Here is a 22,384-nt window from a genome sequence, read left to right as displayed (position 1 = left end):
GCAGAGACGGCATTTAACCCTTCACATTCCAACAGAAACTGAACAGGCAGATTCTAAGGATTTATTTCTTTGGAAATATTATTTTAAATACAATTAAATCAAGTTATGTTGGTAAAACTAATGAAAAATGTAACAACAAAAAAATATAAAAAATAATATTTAAAACGTTTTTTTTTTTTAATGTTTTCAAATATTATTTTCCAGAATATTTTAGGGAGGGCCTAGAGGGCACTGACGGCTCGCCACTGTTAATGATACAACTCAGATGTGTGATTCAATGATCATTTTAGGAATAACTCAACTACTTTATTTAATCTCAGATGAAAATGTTAAATCCCTCAGAAAAAGTAAATAAATAAAGTGATACATGTAATCCTTGTTGAAAAAAATAAAACAGACAAACCAATATGGTCTGCTTATGTGATTGTTTTATTTCTTCTTCAGCGCAATACATTAAAATCACAACCACATCCTATATTTCAGCCTTCTGTGTCAGAGAAACATGCAAATGTGAAAACAACAGTAATAGCTAAAGAACTGCATCACCACCCAACATGACAGACAGTCAATTGGGAAAAAATAACAATTACATCTCATTCCTTTCATTTTGGCCTGCAACATGCACAACAAGCTGTTATTTAAAATCTTAGAAGATTTGCAGTAATTTAAATTTATTTTTCATCACACAGTATCAAATCGTTTTTTAAACATAGTCAGATCAAATAACTCCTCTTTATGAATTCTGACCTTAAATAACCCAGTAATTAGACTGATCTGGATACAAACAACACATTCTGCCATTAGCTATACAGAGTCAGTGTTTCATGATACATGTCATGATACAGCTCTAACTGAGTTTATGTTTGACTCCCAGACACAGAGCCAGCTCATTCATCTGGATCTTTCCGTCCTTGTTGACGTCACAGTGACGCAGCAGGACGCCTCGCAGCTTTTCCAGCTCAGGACCGGTGAGATTGGGCTGGAGAGGACCGAAGAGAGAGGAAGTGAGAGTGGAAAGGCTTTATACTTTTAGCAAACAATCTGCACTATGCCAGAATGGAGTCACATACTGTGTGCAATTTAGAGTTGTTATAAATAGAGCTGTTTTTGGCAGGAAACCGAACAAAGACTAAGGTTTGATACCAAATCTCTATGTGTGTAGAAAAGGAAACATTATCAGCAATTTGGGATACTTACATAGATATACAACTATACATTACAACACATTTAATCGTAATGTCAGAAAACATGTTTGCAGAAACTGCAACACAGTGTCCTACCCTGACCAGGCCCATCATGTCTTTGACAAAGCCGTCCACCTCGGCACCCTCCAGCGCTCCTGTCTTACTCTGACCAGGAAAGAAAGAAAAGAGAAAAGACAGAAATTGAGGATTACTTCATCTAATTCACATCATGATGACATTATTCAGTCGGTCATTACTGTTCCTTTGCTGGGCGTAGGCCTACTCATTGGGTTTATTTGTGGGGCTGGAACACTTTCCTAGCTATATACATGTAAGAATCCTGGAGCGTTTGCATGCTTATCAGCTGCTCACATTACATTTATTAAAATAAACACAATCTGTAGAGAAAAAATGAATGATTGTAATCCTCCTCCTAACTGCAGTTGTGCACCACTTTTGCTTGAAAGAAGGGATGATGAGAAGTGATAAAAGTTTAATGGATTTGCATTAATGCTGTGGTTTTTACACAAAATGCCAACATTGACCCATTCACACGCATCAGGGCTGTCATACGAGGCGCCTGCTTATCATCCCAAGTAATGGGCATTCATACACTCACAGGAAGTGCCTTCGGAAACCATTTGAGGTTTTGTATCTATCACGCAGAGACTTCAGGGGAGGAGCCGGCTGTCTACTTTGATACCACAGCCTCTCCCCATGCGACCAAAGATTACATCTGTTATTTTCTGACCATTTTAAACCTCTTTTTGCAAAGCTTGAAAAAAGGGCCACTTGCTGTGCTGTTAAGTGCTTCGATAAATGCAGATGTGAAACATAATTGACATGTGCTGAAAGTGACCATAGGACACTTCCTACAAAAGGTTTTCCAGACATTAAAATAAAGTGCAGGCAGAATAAATAGATTTCACATAAGTCCTTCATACATGCACTACTGTTCTGTGAATGAATCTGAAAAGTGAAGTCGTCCTCCCGGAGAGTGACGTGACAACATAATGAGTGCTTCATTCTATTATGTTTCATTATAGAGGAAAGGGAGCTAAGTGGATTCACTGATGCCATAACAAGTCTTCTTCTGCTCACATTATGCATATTTGAGGGTGCTAATTGGGGATGGAAAATGTTTCCTCAACATAGAATTTCTTCCGGCTGTTTGAAGACCTTGCTGTGTTAAATGCCCACATGCTCACATACTGCAGGAGAAACGTATGAAAGGTCAGTCATCATCTGTGTCCCACCAGTGTTTTCGTGTACTTACAACATCATAATGTTCAAAGATCTTCGTGAAGTCTCTCTTTCTCTCCTCTTTCCCGCAGGCCTTAGGAATAGAATAGAGGACTTGTGAGATTTGGAGAAATCAGATTATAATAACAGAACAAAATGTTTGAAATTGTCACAACATGATTAACTTGTGTTTTAATGTGATAAATAGTTCTGTCAAATTGTGATGCTTGATAATGACATTAAACTTGGAACTAAGACGATGCTTATTCAATACTAATGAGATTTAAAATACGTATTCAATGGATTCCTAATAACTTAATTTTGATTTCATACCTATCAAGGGCAATTTACTGATTCAAGGTTTTAATTATTGGAACACATTTTAAAAGTACTATTTAAAAGGCTATTTATTATGATTTGACTTCTACTCCATTTGAACGTTCCTTCAGTAACACAACCTTTTTCTAAGTCATTGTGTTCTCTTAGTTTTCAGTTGGAGTGTGCTCTTTGACTGTATGAAATGATATGTGTTGATGAGTCAACACATTTCCCCTTAATTTCAGTATAATGTGACAAATATAAAGAATACACTTACTTCCATTTGGAACTGGAGCAGGAAATTATCCTCTAAAGCCAAGATCCTAAATGAGGAAGACAAACATCAAAGAAAACCATATCATCTTTTGAGGTGAAATGGTCAAAACAGTAATTTTTTATATTGTTAGCATTTAGCAAAAAATTATTTCACGCTATCCGACAGTAGTGTCATGCATCAAAGATTCTATCATACAGTATTTGACAGACATCTTAACACTGGAGGGACTTTTTCCTGTAAATCTTCTCTCTGCTGGCTGAAAAGTACCTGGCCAAGTCGTTCAAATCCAAAGAGCCATCCTTGCTTTTGTCAAAGATTTTCATCTGCAAGAAAAACATTTTTTAGTCCTACTGAGAAACATGACACAAATCTTCACTTATTATGTGATTTAACACTGAGGGAAGACCAACATCTTTTTATAAGTGTTTTACAGTCTGGAACTGTGTTACTACCATTGTGTCTGTGTACTCCTCCAATTTATCAGATGACACTTCCTTTTGATGATTTTGAAAGAGATCTTTCAGGAAAGCCTGAAAACAAAAGATAATGGACTAAACATCTCAGTGTATGAACAGGAAGTAGATTCTATGGGCTGCAGTCAAGTCATTTTCTGCCAATGTGGTCATAAGGTCGGTTCCTCATGCAGAAACAAACACGAGTAAGGGTTCCAGACCCGGCGCCATGGGCGGGCCCATGGGGCCGGGCCCGCCCATCCAGGATTTGGGCCCGCCCATCCAGGATTTGGGCCCGCTGTTTAAATCAGGGCTGAATACAACATTTTAATTGTTTTATTATTATGTTCAGTGGCGGCACCAGGGTATACTGGGTACAGCCATACCAAGAAATGGCTTAGCCCACCATGAAAAATGATGTTAAAGTAAGCAAAATAAAGCCCGCCAACTCGCGGAGTAATTTGCACAGACAGCAGTTAGTAAAATTGATTTCAGTAGTCACTTGTCTGGAAATACCGAAGACTAGAAACGGTTTTGAAAACTTTTGTCACGTAGTGATCGTCTTCTCAATAGAACATCTTTGATAATGTCTTCTGGCCAATCAGAATAACGGCATGGTGTTGTTGCAGGAAGTCCCGACCGAGAATACTTTTGCTGTAGTACATCTCTATATACATCAATACAACATTACATGTTGATAGAAAACACGTAATGAAATAAGACCCCCTCGGTTTGATGATTGATAGGTGTGTGGGCTGTCTTTCATTTTGACACACAGAACAATGGGTGCTATCCATCCTTATCCACAAAGTAAAGTAATTCACACAGCCTCTTCCCTCTTCAGTGAGGAGCAGCAGGTTCAGCTTTCAGAACAAAGTAACAGAAAACTAAAATGGCATTCATTTTTTTTAAATATATCGTGTAGTAATAGATTTATTTATTTTTCTTCTCAAGAGAGTACCAGAATGTGTATTTTATGTTAGTATTTCAAAAAATCTCCTGTGGGACAATCCCCTCGAGCAATTCAGATTTCCCGGGAAATGTAAGTTTCGGGGTGGGCCCGCCCTGGTAAATCAAATGCCCGCCCAGAGACGTATGTCTGCCGCCGGGTCTGAAGGGTTCTGCTTTTTGTTTGGCAATTTTACCTTGAGCTCCCGAGCTGATATGTAGCCGCTGCAGTCAACATCGTACTTTCTCCATATCTACAGTAGGCAGGAAAGGGAAATGAACAAATGCTTGCATTAAATGTACAGTGGTGATAAATGGATTTAAACTAGTCATCAAAGATAGTTGTGTTATTTTAGTTCTTTTTATTGAGATACTAGCAAAAAAACTTTTGTGGGATTGCTGACTAGAAAGCATTAAAGCTGAAACACGATCACATACACGTAGTTTTGTACACAAGAGTCTTCCAGTAAGAAAAAGAATCCGTCAATGACAAGCAAAAAAGGTGAGTTGCAGTCACTTCATGTATGTCTTGGGATCACTGGCATCAGGATACCTCTCCAGGTTTTGTGGTTTTAATGCTCCTGTATAATTCTCACTGGTCCTAAAGTTTTTCATTGACACAATGTAGTCCACATATTCCTAATAGTTACAAATATTGTTGGATGTGGCTCAACACTTGATGTATTATCACATCTAGAATGATGATTGGTATAGTCTTTGAAACGTACCTTCATGAAGTCAACGCTATTATCCATAGCAGCTTCTCTGCGGAAGATTAACAGGAAGTTCTCATCTTCAGGGAGGATCATATTGGCCAACTGAAAAACAAGGAAGAGGTCAGAGCAGAGATCAGTGTTTGGACAATGCAATTCTGTCTAGCTCTCAATCTGGAAAAGTTCTGTCCACTTTAGTCACAAGTGTATAGCAGTCACAGAAACTCTACAACAGTTCAGGCTTATCCACACTGGTCTTATAACTTGATCAGATCAGGGGTCAGTTTTTATTAATGGATCCAATGAAACTATTCTACATTGTCTGTGTCAATACAGTTTGGGGGTTATCCTGAAAAACTAAAGACACTGCCCAGAATACAGGAATATACTGTACTTTTTATTTACATTATCTTTATCGTATGAAGATGGTAGCCTCTTTATCTCTACAAACTAAACCACTGCAGGGCTACATACGAAGAAGGACATGTAAGAATAAAAGATTTAGTGTCATTTGGATGTCCAACGCTACAGCAGCTCCTCTTGGCTCCGCTCCAGTTCATGATGCTCCTCTCTTGTCTGTCCTTTTTTAATAGCATCAGCATTCCATTAGCCGATTAAACTGGCCCCCCATCTCCAATCTATATCACAGGCTGATACTGCGGCAATTTGCCTCATAGCGCAATGCACCAACATTGATGTTAACTTGATAGGAGCCAGTGTTCAATTAAATGTGTTAAAAAGAGCGCATGGTTAACAAATTAGGGGAGAAAAAGTTGGAAGGATATTTAGTTAGGCGAGTAGCTACTAAGAGGTTTGACCACACGGTTCCTGCATCAGTCAGATTGAATCACACATATATGGAAGATATATTTTCCGGCTTTCTCGAGTAAAAGCAAATGCACTTTGGTCTGTGGGTTAATGCATTACTGTAAGTGATTGGTCTAACGAAAGTGTACATTCGCTTTTTTTAAAAGAGTAAAAGACAATGCATTGCACTGCTATTGTGCCAAGAGCTGCACCAATTACTCAGAATTGAGGCTGAGGGAGCATTGTCATGAAAAAAGGGCCTTTCATTTCTGGGAAACAGCCGCAGCATGTTAAATTGTAAAATCAAGTTGGAATTCATTAAATAAACTGCCAAATGAAAAAGACATTTGAGAATCAACAAAAATTATTACAAGCAGTAGTCCTATTTGAGTGTGCAAAAGGATCCATAGGTTGTTTCTTTTAGTTATTTTACCTATTCAGACAAGATTACAGAAGTGCATTAATTGCTGTATAAATTCAGAAGATTGTTTGGTATTAAATCATCTGTGAACCTCTGCATACAATCATATTTAAAACGGTCTTCTCACTACAGGGTGGCTTATCAAGACTATCATCAATCCCCGGAAATACGTTTTCCCATCCTCTGCAATATGGTACCAGCTGCATCATTGTTATGGATACATTAGATCAACAGAAGATGAAGAGGAGATGGAAACAGCAGGGAAACAGTGAGGGGGAGTAGAGAAAGAAAGAGAAAGGGGTAAGTGACATAGATGAGTTAGAGAAAGAAGGGGCAGAGGAGAGGAAGATACATGTAGAATAAAGAGGATGTTAGCGTGAGATGGTTTTCAGTGTGCAGAGAGAAACAGAGAGATGTTGACCGTAAGCATAAAGGAGAACAAGTAAAAACATGAGTTAGCAATTTGAGATGAAGAAATAGTATCATACCTCCTGAATCTGTAGTTTCCCATCAGCAGTGACATCATAGGCGGACATAAACCTTTGCTTCAGCCCCTGGACCCTTTCTTCAGTCACTTTCTCCTGTGGACACACAATAGGTTTGGATGACACATCGATTTTTGCCCTAGGTCCACAATTCAACTGGACAGAGACATGATGATGATACAGTACATGATGGGGCAACGTGCTATAGTAAACACAGTTAATTGTACTAAAAAAGACTTGTTCCATAACATTGATTCCCTTTAGCCACATGTTTGAACATCTTGGAAAATAACAATATTAATGGATTAATAGTTAACTTGATGAGTCACAGTTATTTTAAGCCATGTCACCATGGATACTATTTTAAACACTCATTCTTTTTTCTCTCATGTATTGCTTACTCAAGGCTTACTCTCTGTAAAGCACTCATGTAGCTCACTCTACATGTCCTTGGTCAACCCGGTCTTTATAGTGCACCAAATAAAATAGATGCACAGGATGTACATCTTCTAGAAGAAGATAACTACAGATAAATTAAATGAAAAAGCAACAATAGTTTGTTGCATGCTAATCTGGGTTAAGAATCACATTTCCTTTTCCTGTCAAGACCAGGCTCTCTCTTTTTAAACCACAGCTCAGAAAAGAAAGCACGAAGCAACTCCAGGCAAGATATTTTTCAGCCTTTGTAGTTATTTTTAAAACATTTTTAGAAGCTAATTGTCTAGTCTCTTTGGAAACCATCCATCACCGATCTGTAACTATAGAAACCTGTTGATCTGTGGTGTTGAAGTGTGAATCATGGATTGGTGCAGGGCAGAGCACCCAGTCTGCAGACAGCCAGGTGCCAGATCCCTGCCCATTACAGAGACACCACTTTATCTTCAGCATCAGCTTTCTATCAGACTGCACCAGTAATCTCCTGTTGCTAAGCAGAAGTTTGAAAAGCACATATTAATATTTCACTTAATGCACACGATCAACGCAAGGTGCACTGCATAACAAACCCATGTGTGCAGGCTTATATTACAGTGTATCACATGCAAATTCATCAAATTGCATGTGAGCAAATCATCTAAACTGTGGTAATACAAGAAGGTAAAATCTGCATAAATACAGAATATTTTGCCCCAGAGGAAGTTAAAAAAACATAACGATATAAAGGAACCATTTGGTAAATATCCCCCAATGGAGGAATAGAGTATAATAGAATGACTGCAGCATTACAAATACACAGCAGTACTTATCCTGGGGGCATTTATGATGGAGAGCAAACATTAGAGAGACATGTGGTCAGTGGTCTGTTTGTTTTAGTAAAACCCCATTAGTGTCCGAGGGAGTCCAATCACAAGCAAACACACACTGGAACATGGACTAATAGCTGTAGGGATATTTGGTTTATATTATAACCGGTTGGGGACTTTTCCTTTGACAGTGGCCAGAGCTCTTTAATTGTGTTTTTCTTGACATCGTTACAGTCTGCCCACCCGTCCAGATAACTGCATGAGCTTCAGCTGCCCGCACAGATCAGTGCGGCAGAGTCTGGGTGCAAAGTCAAATGCATTTCCAAGGAACTGATTTAAGATGTAATCTTGGCAAATGGTGTCTTATATTAAATGTTTAACCAAAACATGAGAAATTGGATTACCCTTTTATGCAGATCTACTAGTAGACCAGGCATATGAACAAATAGGAAGATTAGCTAAGAAATAAAGCAACTGTATGTCTTAATTCTCCTTCTCAAGTACAGACATTATTCTGAATACTCAAACCAACAACCATGCATAATTCAAATGTAATTATATCACCTTTCTCACTTGGTTTGAACTAAGTGTAGAAAGAGTAAGTTGCTTTGACCCTATCGAGTTGCTGCCTTGTGATTGGGTGATGAGATATTGTTACGGTGAGTGAAGCAAGCAGGACCCAAATGCAGATAACGCTGAAAAAAGCCTTTATTTCAAGGATAAAATAAAAATAACTAGGACAAAACAGAACTCTCACCAGTGAACTCATTCCCAAACAAAAGACAAACCAACACTGAACACAGGAAGGGAAAATACTAAATACAGGGAGGGGTAATCACAAGACGAGAAACAGCCGGGCAGGGGAGGAGAAACACAAGGGCGACAGGTGAACACAATCAGACAACTAGACACACCAGGGAAACTAACGACAGGGGAAAGACACAGGAAGAAGGACCAGACAATATACAAGGAAGAAAACACCCAAAACAAGACATAACACAATAATCATAACAGATATTTGCGTTATTAAGCTTTTGAACAGGTGTAGCTAATAAAGTGACTATATAAGTATATATATTGACACAGTAAAGTAGCATTTTCAAATACAAATTATATTGCGGTGCGTGTTGCATGCACAGTGCGTGCAACACGCACCGCAATATAATTTGAGTGCATGATGCACTCTATTAAATGGCTGTCGTCACAAATCATGGATTAATTCATCCAAAGTCCGTGAGTATATATTGACACAGTAAAGTAGCATTTTCAAATACAAATGATATTGCGGTGCGTGTTGCACTAAATGGCTGTCGTCACAATCTATGGATTAATTCATCCAAAGTATTCTCACCTGTGGATTCAGTTTCTTCATCATGTGACGGAAGAAGTCATCAAGCTCTTTGTCCTCAATGTAGCCATTATCTGTCAAATAAAAAACATTTTAAAGATCAAGTGAAGAGAGTCTGATTCCCCCCCCAAAAAAAATCCCAAATTTCCCAATCAATAAAGTACTATCTTATCTTAAAAATACTGAGTAAAAACCATAGGTAAAAACGTATGGATTCACTTCGCCACCCAATCACTACACAATTATTTCCATATTCTAAGACTTGTAAAGGGTTGTTGCTCAATGTTCAGATTTGAGACATATGTACATTTAATGTAAAAAAATTTCAAACAGAATTACATAGGGTTGTACTCTCTTCAAATATAGTACCAGAGGACATAGTTATTTTGCAATGTCAACATGCATTTTAACCACAAGAACTTCAATTACATCCCACAACTAGAACTCAAAGTAGTCATCACAGAGAAGGGTTGTCTGTCTAGTAACAGCAGAAGATGCATTTTAAAGTACTGTGCTATCTGTAGATGAAGAAAATGTATCAAAAAGTATGAACAGTTTAAATATCCTCACCATCTGCATCAAAGTGTTGCCAGATTTCCAGGAAACCAGCTGCATCCAGGTTATCAAAAGCAGTGTCCATGTTGATAAGAAAAGGCAAAGTAAGCTGTCAACTGAGGAGTGAGGTGACAAGTTGTGTTGCACCGTTGGGATGCTTGGCTGACATATGCTCTTTCTGGTGTGAAAACCACACCTTCTCTGGGTGAGTGACAGAGAGACATAGAGAGAGAGAGAGGGTATGCTGTAAGATTGTATTTGCCATCTGGTGGCTGTATTAGTACACTGCAAAGCATCTTCAACAAATGTCATAAAAAGAGAATGCAGAGATTAAAAAGCTTGTAAAATTATTTTATTCAATATTATTTGCATGAAGAAATGTCCAACACCAGCAGAATGACTTAATGAAACATTGATCCGTGACAAAATGGAACAAATAACATATCCAGACTGATAAATAGCAAACATGTCATTTGCATTTTATTTTTCCAGCTCAAGGAAAACAGTCATTGTTTTGCATCATTTATTTTTTGAATCATAAAGAAAGAAACATTAAATTGATTACATGTCATAACAAATTAATACATACACATAATTAATTTCTACATTTATCAACACAATGTACATGTGAAAGGAAAAACAAAGGATCAAGACATACATGGCCACTGTTTATTCCAAATAAGTTACAAACAAACCCCTAGTATAGTAGTGTACTTAGTAGCAAAACAACATAGGATTTGCCGTGTTCACATAGGCGTGTGAATGCATCACAGTGTGTATATTACACATACGTATACACACATGCACACTCCTACATGTATGAAAGCACATATATACAAACAGTACAACTCACATCATGCAGTCATACAAACAGACTCAGGAGTCTGGACTCAATGCTACTTTTCACTTTCTCCACTCCATGCACCAACAGAAATGAAACTGATTCTCATTTTTCTGATTTGAATCTTTCACAAAACTTGACAGAAACACAGCCAGCTGCTTCTGAAATCCCAAACAGAGAGAAGAGGGTGTCCATGTTATTTTAGTACATACTGCAAAGTAGTTTTATTTTCTTCCCTGTGTCCTGGAACATCTTTCAAATTAAAATGGATTTTTGAGACAGACTTAAATCGAAGCAGTTGTTGACATCAGACACTATAATAACTATTTACAACAGTAACAGTGTTATTTCCTGATCCATGATGAGTGACAAAGAAACAGAATGTTATCATAATAATCCTACAAAAAAGACATCGATAGACACCATAGGTAAAGGTGCACCAGTAAGACCTTTGGCCCTGACTTTATTTAGACTCAAAATACAAGTTGTACCCCTTTCACACTGCAAATGAAAAGCGATGTCAGGTGCACGTTCAGTATTAATGCTGGAGCACAGTTTGCCACACAACAACTAGATAGTCAAAAGTAAAAGGTAATTCCACAGTGTTTCATCCAACATGAGTTGGATTCAAATATGTGTTACAGGGGTATAATGCTGCATTCACATCATAATGGCAAAGTTGATTTGGTAAACGTTTAAACATACTCTGCATTAGTAAAATAGCACTATAGCAATTTAATTGACAAAAATAATCCACATTTGTTAGTTTTTAAAGTATAATAGCATAAAAAATCCAAGATTCTTATTTATAATTACGACTTGAATAATTCTGATATTTTTTGGGTAATGAAGGTAACTAAAAAAAGACATGAAAACAGCATGTTATAAAACAAATGTGAATGAATGTCCGTCCTAACCTGCGCATCCAACATTATTATAACTGCATTACTTTCATTTAAAGGTTACAATCCAATGCCGAGTCAAAACTGTACATTGATGTATACGTTGCCACACATCTCAGTTACCATTTTTTAAAGCTTTTCTCAATTAATGATAAGATGAATGCTTTGCACATATGGTTATTTTGGGGATCTGTTTGTTGACTACCTAGCAGTGTGAAAAGGGCATTTCTTGCACTTAAAAGACAAAGATAAGAGGAGTCTGCCTGAGACTTGTTGCTGAGGAACAAAGCAAATATGAACTGAATTTGAAAGCCCCTGGATGTCAGGTCGGCAGTGTTTGAAGGCTGGAGTTCCCTCAGTGTCGCGCTTTTACACAAAGATCACACAAAATAGCTTCTGAAATGGAAAGCAAATGTCAGTGTTTTTTTGTGTTCCTCTTGAGATCTTTGCTTTCATTGGACCATCAGCACACCAGGGGAATGTAATGTATGTGTGAGGAATCAATCCGTCTTTTAAGAGCAATTCAGAGTCTCTAGGACTGTGACAAACACTGGCACACCTCACTTTAAAAGTCTCATGTGAGTGTACCAGCAAACAATTAAGCTATTCGGTTTTGTTTACTTGACAAAAAACCCCACTACAGACATGTTTATGCTGGAACTCTGTATTGCACTTTAATGACAGGCGTCTACGAGACACACTTTCTTCCTTAACACAGAGAACAGTGTTAGTTAACAGTGCTGGAGCCGTATTGGTTGGTTTTTAGTGAAGTTAAAGTGTACCACAGTCCTCTCAAAGCAACACTTCATATGGTCACTCCAACTCTCCTACACAGAGACAGTATCCTTCAGGGAAGAGAACGGTGAGTCTCCTCTTAGTGACATGTAGATTAGCTGTTAGGCAAGCTACATCAAGTGTATATGTTGATTGATGATGGGCCGAGATTCTCAGCTGAACCTGTACTATCCTGGAAAATAAATGTCAAAGAATTGCATAATGGATTCAGTCACCTCTGAAGTCCGGAGAGAAGTAACTTGCACATACTGAAAAAAATAACATGTAGAAAAACCTATACAAATGCCATTGGGGTCTGGTTGTATGTTGGAGTTCAAGTACAGAACAGTGATGTTGTTACATGTGTCTGGTCCCTGGGAGACAAGCTAAAACAACAACATGTTTCATTATTAGTCAAACACCATGAGTGTTTTCAATAAACACTTTCAATGTCTGTCTTTTGCACATAAAGTCTGCTGGTTCCTGAAGCATCTATTTTTTTCTTAGTGGTTTACAAAGGTTTCAGTATTTATTGGTTGTATATGCTCGGTCCCCCTAGGAAACATTTCTTAATATCCTGAAAATGTTATCTTTCTGAAACATGAGATTTTATCTGAAAGCAAAGATAAGGAAGCTCTTAGGAGAATTAGCACAGTTTGGTTTAATAGGTGACATGTGATGGAACATTCCCCCCAAGTGTTAATAATAATTGTTTTATCATAATTACCAAACTTTTAATTTGAAACTGTGTATTACCTGATATATTTCAGTAGGTCTTCCTGAAAACCAAACTAGATTTGTAATATAAATGAAAACATATCTTTAAGATTCCCACTTAGTTGCTTTTTAAAGGAAAACATGTCAGTCTTGTCAATGGATTTCCTCTAGTTTTTTGTCTTACTTATATTAAAATAAAGTCTTTATCTGCCTCCTCCCCAGAGTCTGATGACTTATTGCCCGCTGCCTTGTCCTCGTCTTGTTTTGGACATTGGTCCTTCGTCTTGAAGGAGCCGTGATCCTCAGAGTTGACACGGAGACGGCCAGGTCGCTGAAGGGAGTCTGACACCGAGCCTTTCCTCACTGAAAGCAAGAGAAAGGTCAAGATGAAAATGACAGACAGACTATCGACAATTTTCGAGCAAGAGAAAGGAAGGGGGAGAAGTGAAGAAGAGAGGGAATCTGGAAATTATGGATTATTTTTAGATAAAGCTTTTTTTAGTTACTGCTGCAGTCAGCTAATTTGCCATAGCTAGCCTAAAAGTCAGTTGAAACATAAAGTGAAGCAGGAAGGGATTTAAAGCACCTCAATCACACCTGCTTTTTAACATTGACCCAAATAGCAGACCCAGAGGGCTGAAAAGCAACCTATACAAGACACATGCAGCCTACTCACTGTGTGTATAAATGGACATTGTTAAAACGGCCCCCTCCAGCTTTTAAGACTCTCTGGATTTATTCGATAACAATTTCAAAAGAAATTCTAATTTGGCGAAGAGTGGGAATTATGGCCATAAAGATGAATTAGATGTGTTTACCTCTGACAGGCCCCAGAGGGCGTCACTGATAACAAACACGGGAAGGAAGAAAGAGCAGAGAGAAGAAAGTCTAACCAAAGAGAGGACGTATATAAGAACATCAGAGGGAAGGGAGCAAAGACAGACAGACAAACATCCCCAAGCTGCCAGGCTTCTGTTACATAATAGATACAACTGCTGTCAGACCCCGACAGTGACATCAAGCATCCTCCTGTCTATCTAGGAACAATCTGCTCTGGGCAAAAGACAGTTTTCCAGTCAAAAAGAGAAAAGTGTGTTTGTAAGAAGATGACATCTAGATGTTTTATCTATTATTAATTGCAATGCAGTTGAAATCTTTATTCTTTTCATTAACACCACTGCATGAATGGGCTACCTGGAGATAGTCAAAGATTTTGTGACCCACCATCCTGAGTGGTTTTGTTAGCAGAGCCTGCTGACTGCAGACCGGTCTGGCCTTCTTTCTCTTTCTCTGACACTGTCTTCTTCAGCGTAGAAGGAAGAACTGAGACCTTAGGAGACCCAGGCCCACTGCTTGGAAGATCTGAGATATCATCTGTAAAGAAAATTATAACAAAAAAATATTATCAACTTGTCATTCATCCATCCACATATTCTTGCAGGAAGATAAAAAAAAGAATCACGATAGCAAAAATCCCCTCAGTGCGGCATTAGCTCAATGTCGTACCGATGCTCCTGCTGGTGCTGCTGGTCCTGGGCTTCTGTGGGATGGTGGGCCGGGCAGCCAGAGCAGGCTTTGCTCCCTGGGGGACCGGAGGTTTGGGACTGAATGGCCCCCCAGGGGAACTGGAGGAAGACGTAGCCCTGAGACGAGGGGCCCGGTCTGGCTTGTTCTCTGCACGGGGAGAGGTCTTCTCTGGAGAACCAGTCGGGGAATCAGGTTTATTATTAGAGCCACTGGAAGACCTGCTTTCTGAATTGGTTGGCTGGGGCTTGGCTACTGACACAAAAAACAACAACAAAGAAATAAGTCAATACAAAAATGATGTATAGATGGATTATTATGTTCTGTAAGAAACCAAACAGAAAAACTTGAACAGCGCACTTCATTATCAAACTAGTGTTCCTGAATTTGAACAGACGCTGCCTCAGAAAGAAGCATTCAAATAATTGAATTGGACCAGCTGTAGGTCCTCGTTAATTATTATTATTTTTAAAAATCTTTATTCCTTGTTTATCTCAACAGATGAAACAGCTTACCTGTAGCATTGCTTTCTGGCCTGTCAGGGCTGGAAGACTGGAGGAGACAAGACAACATATATAAATACTTTATGCATTAAGTCAGAACAGTAAAAACCATTATTATACTATTATTTTGTATTCAAATCTTTTAAACGTATAACTTGATTTCATGAGATGAATCCTAGTAAGCACAAATATTGTAAAACATATTTAGACCAATCTCTTATTAAAAATACATTGGTTGCATTCAATGTCTACAATATTTTTAAGTTTAGCGCTTTGATTTTAGCAGAGATACTAAATGTACAGGTAACACTGAAAAGCAACATCCAAACACAAGGGGGCGCCTTTGTGCCAGAAACGCTCAGGATAAAGCTTCCTCTCTCCCACATACAAACACACTCACTTTGTATTAATGACCCACCTCCTGAATACATCTCTTCATCACACACACACACACACACACACACACACACACACACACACACACACACACACACACACACACACACACACACACACACACACACACACACACACACACACACACACACACACACACACACACACACACACACACACACACACACACACACACACACACACACACACACACACACACACACACACACACACACACACACACACACACACACACACACACACACACACACACACACACACACACACACACACACACACACACACACACACACACACACACACACACACACACACACACACACACCTGGAAGCCAGCCAGCAACAAGCAGATGGCAGCTTTAGTGCCACTGATACAAGGTCATAAAAAAAACCCTAATGCTGCAACAAACACCATAACCCTCTTAGTGCACGCTCACACACACAGGGAACTTACACTGTAGTAACACAACACTCTTACAGATGCTAAAAGAAACTCGTATTTCAACGACAGACTCACAAATAGTACACAAAACATACAGTCATGGCCCTTACTAAACTCTGTGCATGTGTGTTATCTTACTTATTTCCCCCTTACTCTATTATTACCTCTTTTTAAAAGAAGGATGTGGGCATTTTAAATAGTTGACATTTTCCCATCACATTTATGTCCTGCTTTGCATATTAGCCTTCTTTCTCGTCTTTAATCTGTCCCTTTCCTGTTCATGTCTCCATCTCTTCCACTCTGCACTTCCCTCATTTCACCTTGTCTCATGGAAGAAAATCCTGGTTGTTTGTGTTTTAATGTCAACATGTTGACAGGCACAATGACTAGCCTGAAGATAAACACATGTCTCAGCATCTGTGCCTCTGTGTGTGTGTGTGTGTGTGTGTGTGTGTGTGTGTGTGTGTGTGTGTGTGTGTGTGTGTGTGTGTGTGTGTGTGTGGAGGTTTCCTTTTTGTGTGTTCTCCCAGCTGGAATCCACATTGAGTTTTGAATAGAAACAGCCTCCACAAGTCGAGGCTGAACACCTGCAGCACTTTATTCCTTAAACCAAATCACATGTAATATCTCTCGATAGCTCAATGTCAAATCACTATCATAAAAGCGTAATCCTTATTTTTGTAGGGTTTCGGGGGAAGATTCACCATTCATATTCGTTTGACATTTTCAGAAATAGCCATAATCATCAATTTTTTTTATAGATATTATAACTTGATTCCACGGTCCTAACATTATTAATTCAAATGCTCAACGTTTTACTGTGATCTTTTGTATTATTATTTAAATATTTTATTCTATTTTGTCTTTATTTTTACCTTGTGTGAATCCTGCTTTTAACTCTGACCCCGTTGCTGCTATAAACGCCTGCATTTCCCCAAGGGGATAAATAAAGTTCCATCTTATCTTATTCCAACCTTACATTTTTCATGAATTGTTAAAAAGTTGACTATCATTTATTTTGTCATCTGCTGTTTGTGATGTTTAGAAACAACAGCCAAGCGCACTGTGTAACTGTTCCCTGGTGCAGCAGACTCACACCACCTCACCTTGTAGGCTCTCCTCTCCTGCTTGGCCTTCATCTCTGCCAGGAGGCCACTGCCCATCATCTGCAGCGCCGGGTACCTCCGGCCCCCCTGAGGACTCCACCTGCCGTCTAAACACTCCCAGGGCTCGTCCATAGAGTCGGGCGTCCTCAGCTCCTCGGAGCGGTCGGAGCTGCTGCTGTAGTCTGCGGGCTGCGAGCGGCTGGAGGCGTCTCTGCAGGAAGACGGGAGTCAGTAGAGATTCAGACTTGTCCATTGAGACTAACTTAGTCAGTGGGGGATATTTGTTCTATACCTGGACCTTGGCTCAAGCGCAGGGCTCTTCAGTGCCACCTTCGGAGAGGACGGCTCCTCAGGGATAGTGGCTGGTGCCAAGGCTGAGGATGTCCCCGGGGCTGCAGGGGTGGCCTGGTTTTTCTCTGACTTATCTGACTTATCTGACTTGTCTGATTTGTCAGATTTGTCAGATTTATCTGCTTTGTCAGATTTAGTGGAACGTTTGATAAGGTTGAGGAATCCACCTTTCTTCTTCTTCTCTCCATCTTGAGATTCTGAACCCTTGGAACGTCTGAGAGGAGACAGAACGAGACAAAATACTTCAGAGATGAGCACCATCATTTAAATGTCTTTAATGAAAAACTAGATTCACTACATATGGAAAACAATCAAGTCGCAGTTTACTCTTACTGTAAGTCTGTCCTAATGTGGTATATGTTATAATTAGAATATTCATTAATTTTGGTAAAAATTCAAATGAGTCCATCCTAGAGTCAGAGGAAAACTTTTGGAAAGAACGGATGGAAAACTTAAAAATACAGGCATAAGCCTTACTTGGAATCCATCCTGGTGACTTTTGTAGAGAAGAACTCGTCGACACCCTCGTCCACCCTTCCCATGAGGCCATTCTGCTCCCCATCCTGAGATGGAGCGCTGTTGATTTGCTGAAAGAGGACATTGAAGACAATTATTCCATGTATGGACCATCTGAAACACAAAATCTACTGTTTCCAGAGTATTTGGTGTTTAGTCCACGAATGTTTTGTTCTTCCTGTTACATTCTTTCCTGAAAGTAAATAAAATGTAACCTATTTTGGGGCTATTTATGTCTTAAAAGATGAACATATCAATGCAAAGCTTTACTCACGGGTATTTTGCTGGAATGCTTTTTCTTGTTCCGGCGGGGTCGTAGTTTGGTGAAGTGCTGCAGCTTTTTCTCCTCCTCAGACGGCAGCTCCACCATCCCTCCTGGCAGTCGGTGCTCCAGTTTGGGAAACATCGGAGATGGAGTTGTTGGAGTTTTAGAACTCTCCTCCACAAGGACAGGGACGTCCTCCAGGGCTCTGTCCAGGTCAAACTCCATCTCTGTGGGTTGGACGGTCATTAGGAGGTTTGTAAGAAGATATACATTAAATGTTAGTCACCAGGTCAAGTGGCAACAATATTGAGGTATGTCGTATAACATTTCAAATAAAAATAAACAAAAGCAATGGAATGCTTACCAAAGGCACGAGACACCGGCCGAAGCATTCTGCTGTGGATGCTCTTCCTCTTGGTTTTAGGAGTCATCTGAAAGATGTTAATAATATTTAACACAGATCTGTTAACAAAATATCAAAGCTAGCTATCTAGCTAGATTATGTCCAGAGTTTATTTGTTTACTATACTTGATTATATAGAGTGCCAATTTGCACTAATATCAAACTTAATCCTAATAATTAAATATGAATAAACTCTGGAGGGCATTATCTATTTTAATTGGTACATCTTATTATATTTATATACAACTTATTCAACTTTCACACACTGGTAGCATGTTAACAAAGTAGCACATGTTGTATATTATATTGTACAGTGATCCATATTTACAAGCTGGTGATGACAGGCATAGTGCATCAGTGGAGAGAAGCAATGTAGCCGAATGCATTAAGACAAATAAGCATTTTTCCAACATCAGTACTCGCCAATGTAAATGAATTTACAGAGTGAGGGAGTGAAGAAACATGGGTCCTTCTATACTAATGTTGTCGTTTTTTTAGCTTATCATAATTAAAATAAATTGTACCATGAGACTGTCTGTGCTGTAGATAAAGCTACAGCACAGACAGGTGAAGAGCAGGCAAGCACAGTGATGAGAGACAGAAAAGAGAAAGAGCAGTAAGATGAAAAGAAAGTGGATTGAAAGGAGAGTGTAGAGCGGCAGTCCAGAGTTACTTACAGTGGTGCAGCACAAAATCTCCATGGAGCAAAGATGGAAAGAGAAGGAAGAACAGAGGAAAAGAAGAGCAGAGAAAGACAACACACAGTAAAGCCTGGTGAAGACAAAAACGAAAGAGATAGCTGGGGTACCGGGTTCATTTAAAACAGGAGAAAGTAGAGATAGATAGGACAGGGAGGGATATAAGATGAAGAGAGGGGTAAAACTAGAGAAACAGACAGGACCAGAGACTAAAAGAACATGCAGCTTCCTGTTCAATGCAGCCTGTATTTAAACTCATACTACAAAAGAAAGCAACCGTTCCTCTTCTAAAGATACAGGAAATGTTCACAAAGGTTGAATACACTTGAATAAACAGTGGTAGGTGAAGTTAATCTTAATTTCTTTCAAATATTTCACTCAAGTGTCCTCCCTTCTTTCCTTCTTTCTGTTCCCGGAGAGTATACGTTACTACTACACGTACTGTATACATGTTAATGACAAGTTCTTTCCAATTATCATTCTTCTATCACATAATGAAATCTGACAAGTATTTTGGAAATATGCTTTCATAGAGTACAAATGATATAACCTAAACAGCCAACTATTAAAGCAAACGTTGACTTGAGGAGGTTCTTTAAATTAATACCAAAATCCCTTCTCAATTGTCTTTAGCAAATTTAGATTTTCCTGAAGGACTTTTTAAGCCAGGTGTAATTGCTTCTTCCATTCCTCTCATACAACTAAATGTGCGTTCAGGGCGCTTGGAAATATATATTTTTTGTAAATCAAGTTCCTTGAAAAACAATTGATAAATAATAAACACTGGACGGTTAAACACACATTTCCGCCCAATCCTACCATGCAGGTCTCCAGATCCTCCAGCCTCTCGCCCTCCAGAATCTCGGTCGATGCCCGTTTAGGAATCTTCTCCTCTGGGACGTCAAGATCAACGGACCCCTGCTGCATCAAAGGGCGACCTCGCCGCACCAGGTGGTCTGCCTGGGAGGAGAAAAGTGGAAGAAACAGGGAGAAGAAAGACAGAGAGAAGCAAACGTAGGATGAGTAACATACAGTAGGGAGTTTCAGAGAGATTCAAACTTAATGAACATCAACAAAACAAAAATTGCAAAAGGTTAAATAAGTGTGGATGCAGCTGAAAATTTGTAACAGCGAATATATTTTCAAATGAACAGTTATTGTTAATAATTCAATGAGCCATTTGAAAGCATTGTTGACTTTAATCTTACCAGAGTGAGTTGGGAAGTGGAAAGAGCTTCCAAAATCTCATCAACAATGCGATCAGACAGGAAGGACGCGAGACTCAGCTTCACCTCACTGACACAAAAAGAGAAGGAGAGTGATGGTGAGGTACTGCAGCAAACCACCTGTGAAATCCAGGTTTACATGTTCTCAATACTATTCAACACACCTGATCTTGTTGATGATATCCACCCCAGACTGCTCCAGGAGGGTTTTGGTGACAAAGCTTTTGGGTACGACCATCTTGGCTGAGCTGGCCTGCATTAGCTCTGGACGAAGAGTACTCCTCTTCATCACATGGGGACACAGAGACTCTGCTGCATCCACCATAGACTCCAACAGAGTCTGGAGGGCACAAAGATAACAGATTAATGTAGGTAAACGTGTGTATGATGTGGGGTTTGATTTAAGTCAACTCCTGGCTGATAGATTGAGGAAATATCTCTATTCTATACCAGCAAGTAACTTATAACAAATTGTCACTTATGGAAACAGCCTTGGCTTTCTAGTTTAGATTTTATTTATTTGATCTGAACATAGACTTAACCATTTTATTATTAAATCACTAAGTAACTAACATTTGTATATTAACTGATTTTATTTTTGGTACTTTGTGTGTAGCACTAGTAACTTAGATTTGTTTTAAAGTACTTTTTAAATCAAATGAGTTATTATTATTAACAATTAAATAAAGTGATTTGAAGTCATTTCCTTTGCTTTAATGGCTGTATTCACTGCCTGTAGGTGGTGCATTTCTTTAGTGTTCCTTGTATTGATTACAAACAGACACTGTTAACCACAACTACTGTACATGATAGACTTTGAATTGTTTTAATTGTTAGAATGATATCCAAGGTACGGAGTCAAAAATAAAGTCACATTCAACAATTTTTTACTTAAATCATTTTGTTGTGGCTACCTGCAGCTGTTGGTCCATGACACTGGTCACCTCCCCAGCCATAGACTCCAGTTTCTCCTGGATGGGTCCGGCTGAGGAGCTGTTCACCTCCTCTCTAGCAGCTGATCCTAGGTGGTACAGGTTAGGGAGCAGCTGAGGGGAACAGAGAGGACAACGAAGGAATTCAAAGGAATGTAGAAAAGCTAAGCATGTAGATAAAATAATTGAATTCACATGAATCAGCAAAGCCTATGTAAATGATGCATCTTCTCACCGTTTTAGAGTTCCTGGCATCTTTGATAAGGTTCTCGGCTGTCCTAACGTCCTCCAATATGACGTCTGTCTCAGAGTTTTTCAGAGAGTTCAGATGGTCCTGCACCTTCACACAGATTCTGTCAATCATCTGAAACACAAGAAAGTTTGTTTTTGAAAGGCTTAAACATGTTCAATTAATGAATAACTACTTACTGTTAGGATATCATGTTAGTTCCTAATGAATAAACAAATTACCATAAAGTTCAATGAAACATATCTTCGTTCCCAAAAGAAAAAATCTCTTAATACCTCCTCTCTCAATACTAGACCAAATATACTATTGATCTTGTGCATAAAAAGTTAATGTTAAGTAAAAGTTCAGTTATTAATGTCCTATTTACAGTTTTTGTTACAGTCAGATCTACTAATTCAATAATCACCTGTTGTGTGGTGGTGGTCACGATGCCCTGCTGCAGCCGATAGGCCTGTTCCTGCAGGTACTTTCTGGTTTCATGGTTCCTGTACAGATAACTCTCAATCTGGGGGGGAAACACAACGCC

General features: G+C 39.0%; 2 protein-coding genes across 4 annotated transcripts in view; both read right to left on the bottom strand.

Annotated features, from left to right (window-relative positions):
* Window positions 1-416: 416 nt before the first annotated feature.
* On the bottom strand, window positions 417-10,178 carry scgn (secretagogin, EF-hand calcium binding protein). The gene is made up of 11 exons (XM_034102728.2): window positions 10,007-10,178; window positions 9,440-9,510; window positions 6,851-6,943; window positions 5,150-5,239; window positions 4,619-4,675; window positions 3,474-3,551; window positions 3,289-3,344; window positions 3,022-3,067; window positions 2,461-2,520; window positions 1,281-1,349; window positions 417-979 (listed from the first exon to the last, which is right to left on the bottom strand). Exons 1-11 carry the CDS (start codon window positions 10,074-10,076, stop codon window positions 848-850), a joined length of 822 nt encoding a protein of 273 aa, XP_033958619.1. The 5' UTR covers window positions 10,077-10,178; the 3' UTR covers window positions 417-847.
* A 148-nt stretch (window positions 10,179-10,326) lies between these two features.
* The window catches only part of LOC117460536 (F-actin-uncapping protein LRRC16A-like), a 64,871-nt gene continuing 52,813 nt past the window's right edge, over window positions 10,327-22,384 (bottom strand). Inside the window, exons 24-39 of one of the 3 annotated variants that reach the window (XM_034102012.2) lie at window positions 22,265-22,363; window positions 21,844-21,972; window positions 21,591-21,722; window positions 20,841-21,016; window positions 20,659-20,746; window positions 20,270-20,410; window positions 19,430-19,447; window positions 18,714-18,780; window positions 18,359-18,576; window positions 18,046-18,155; window positions 17,510-17,782; window positions 17,218-17,428; window positions 15,265-15,301; window positions 14,732-15,004; window positions 14,450-14,599; window positions 10,327-13,588 (exon numbers count right to left, since the gene is read on the bottom strand). In XM_034102012.2, coding sequence (XP_033957903.1) covers window positions 13,410-13,588; window positions 14,450-14,599; window positions 14,732-15,004; window positions 15,265-15,301; window positions 17,218-17,428; window positions 17,510-17,782; window positions 18,046-18,155; window positions 18,359-18,576; window positions 18,714-18,780; window positions 19,430-19,447; window positions 20,270-20,410; window positions 20,659-20,746; window positions 20,841-21,016; window positions 21,591-21,722; window positions 21,844-21,972; window positions 22,265-22,363 — 2,301 coding nt within the window. In that variant the 3' untranslated portion in view covers window positions 10,327-13,409. The remainder of the gene's footprint in view (window positions 13,589-14,449; window positions 14,600-14,731; window positions 15,005-15,264; window positions 15,302-17,217; window positions 17,429-17,509; window positions 17,783-18,045; window positions 18,156-18,358; window positions 18,577-18,713; window positions 18,781-19,429; window positions 19,448-20,269; window positions 20,411-20,658; window positions 20,747-20,840; window positions 21,017-21,590; window positions 21,723-21,843; window positions 21,973-22,264; window positions 22,364-22,384) is intronic. The other 2 variants (XM_034102013.2, XM_034102014.2) reach the window with 2 other exon arrangements.

Source organism: Pseudochaenichthys georgianus, chromosome 16, assembly GCF_902827115.2.
Source record: "Pseudochaenichthys georgianus chromosome 16, fPseGeo1.2, whole genome shotgun sequence".
Lineage (NCBI taxonomy): Eukaryota > Metazoa > Chordata > Actinopteri > Perciformes > Channichthyidae > Pseudochaenichthys > Pseudochaenichthys georgianus.
This window is presented reverse-complemented; position numbering and strand designations above follow the sequence as displayed.

Excerpts from the sequence above, each read along its gene's own strand:
- scgn (XM_034102728.2), bottom strand. The coding sequence starts at position 10,076 with ATGGACACTGCTTTTGATAACCTGGATGCAGCTGGTTTCCTGGAAATC. Across the intron at positions 6,944-9,439 it reads TGAAGAAACTGAATCCACAG|GAGAAAGTGACTGAAGAAAG; the intron begins GTGAGAATACTT and ends GTGTGTCCACAG. Across the intron at positions 3,345-3,473 it reads AGGAGTACACAGACACAATG|ATGAAAATCTTTGACAAAAG; the intron begins GTAGTAACACAG and ends TTTTTCTTGCAG.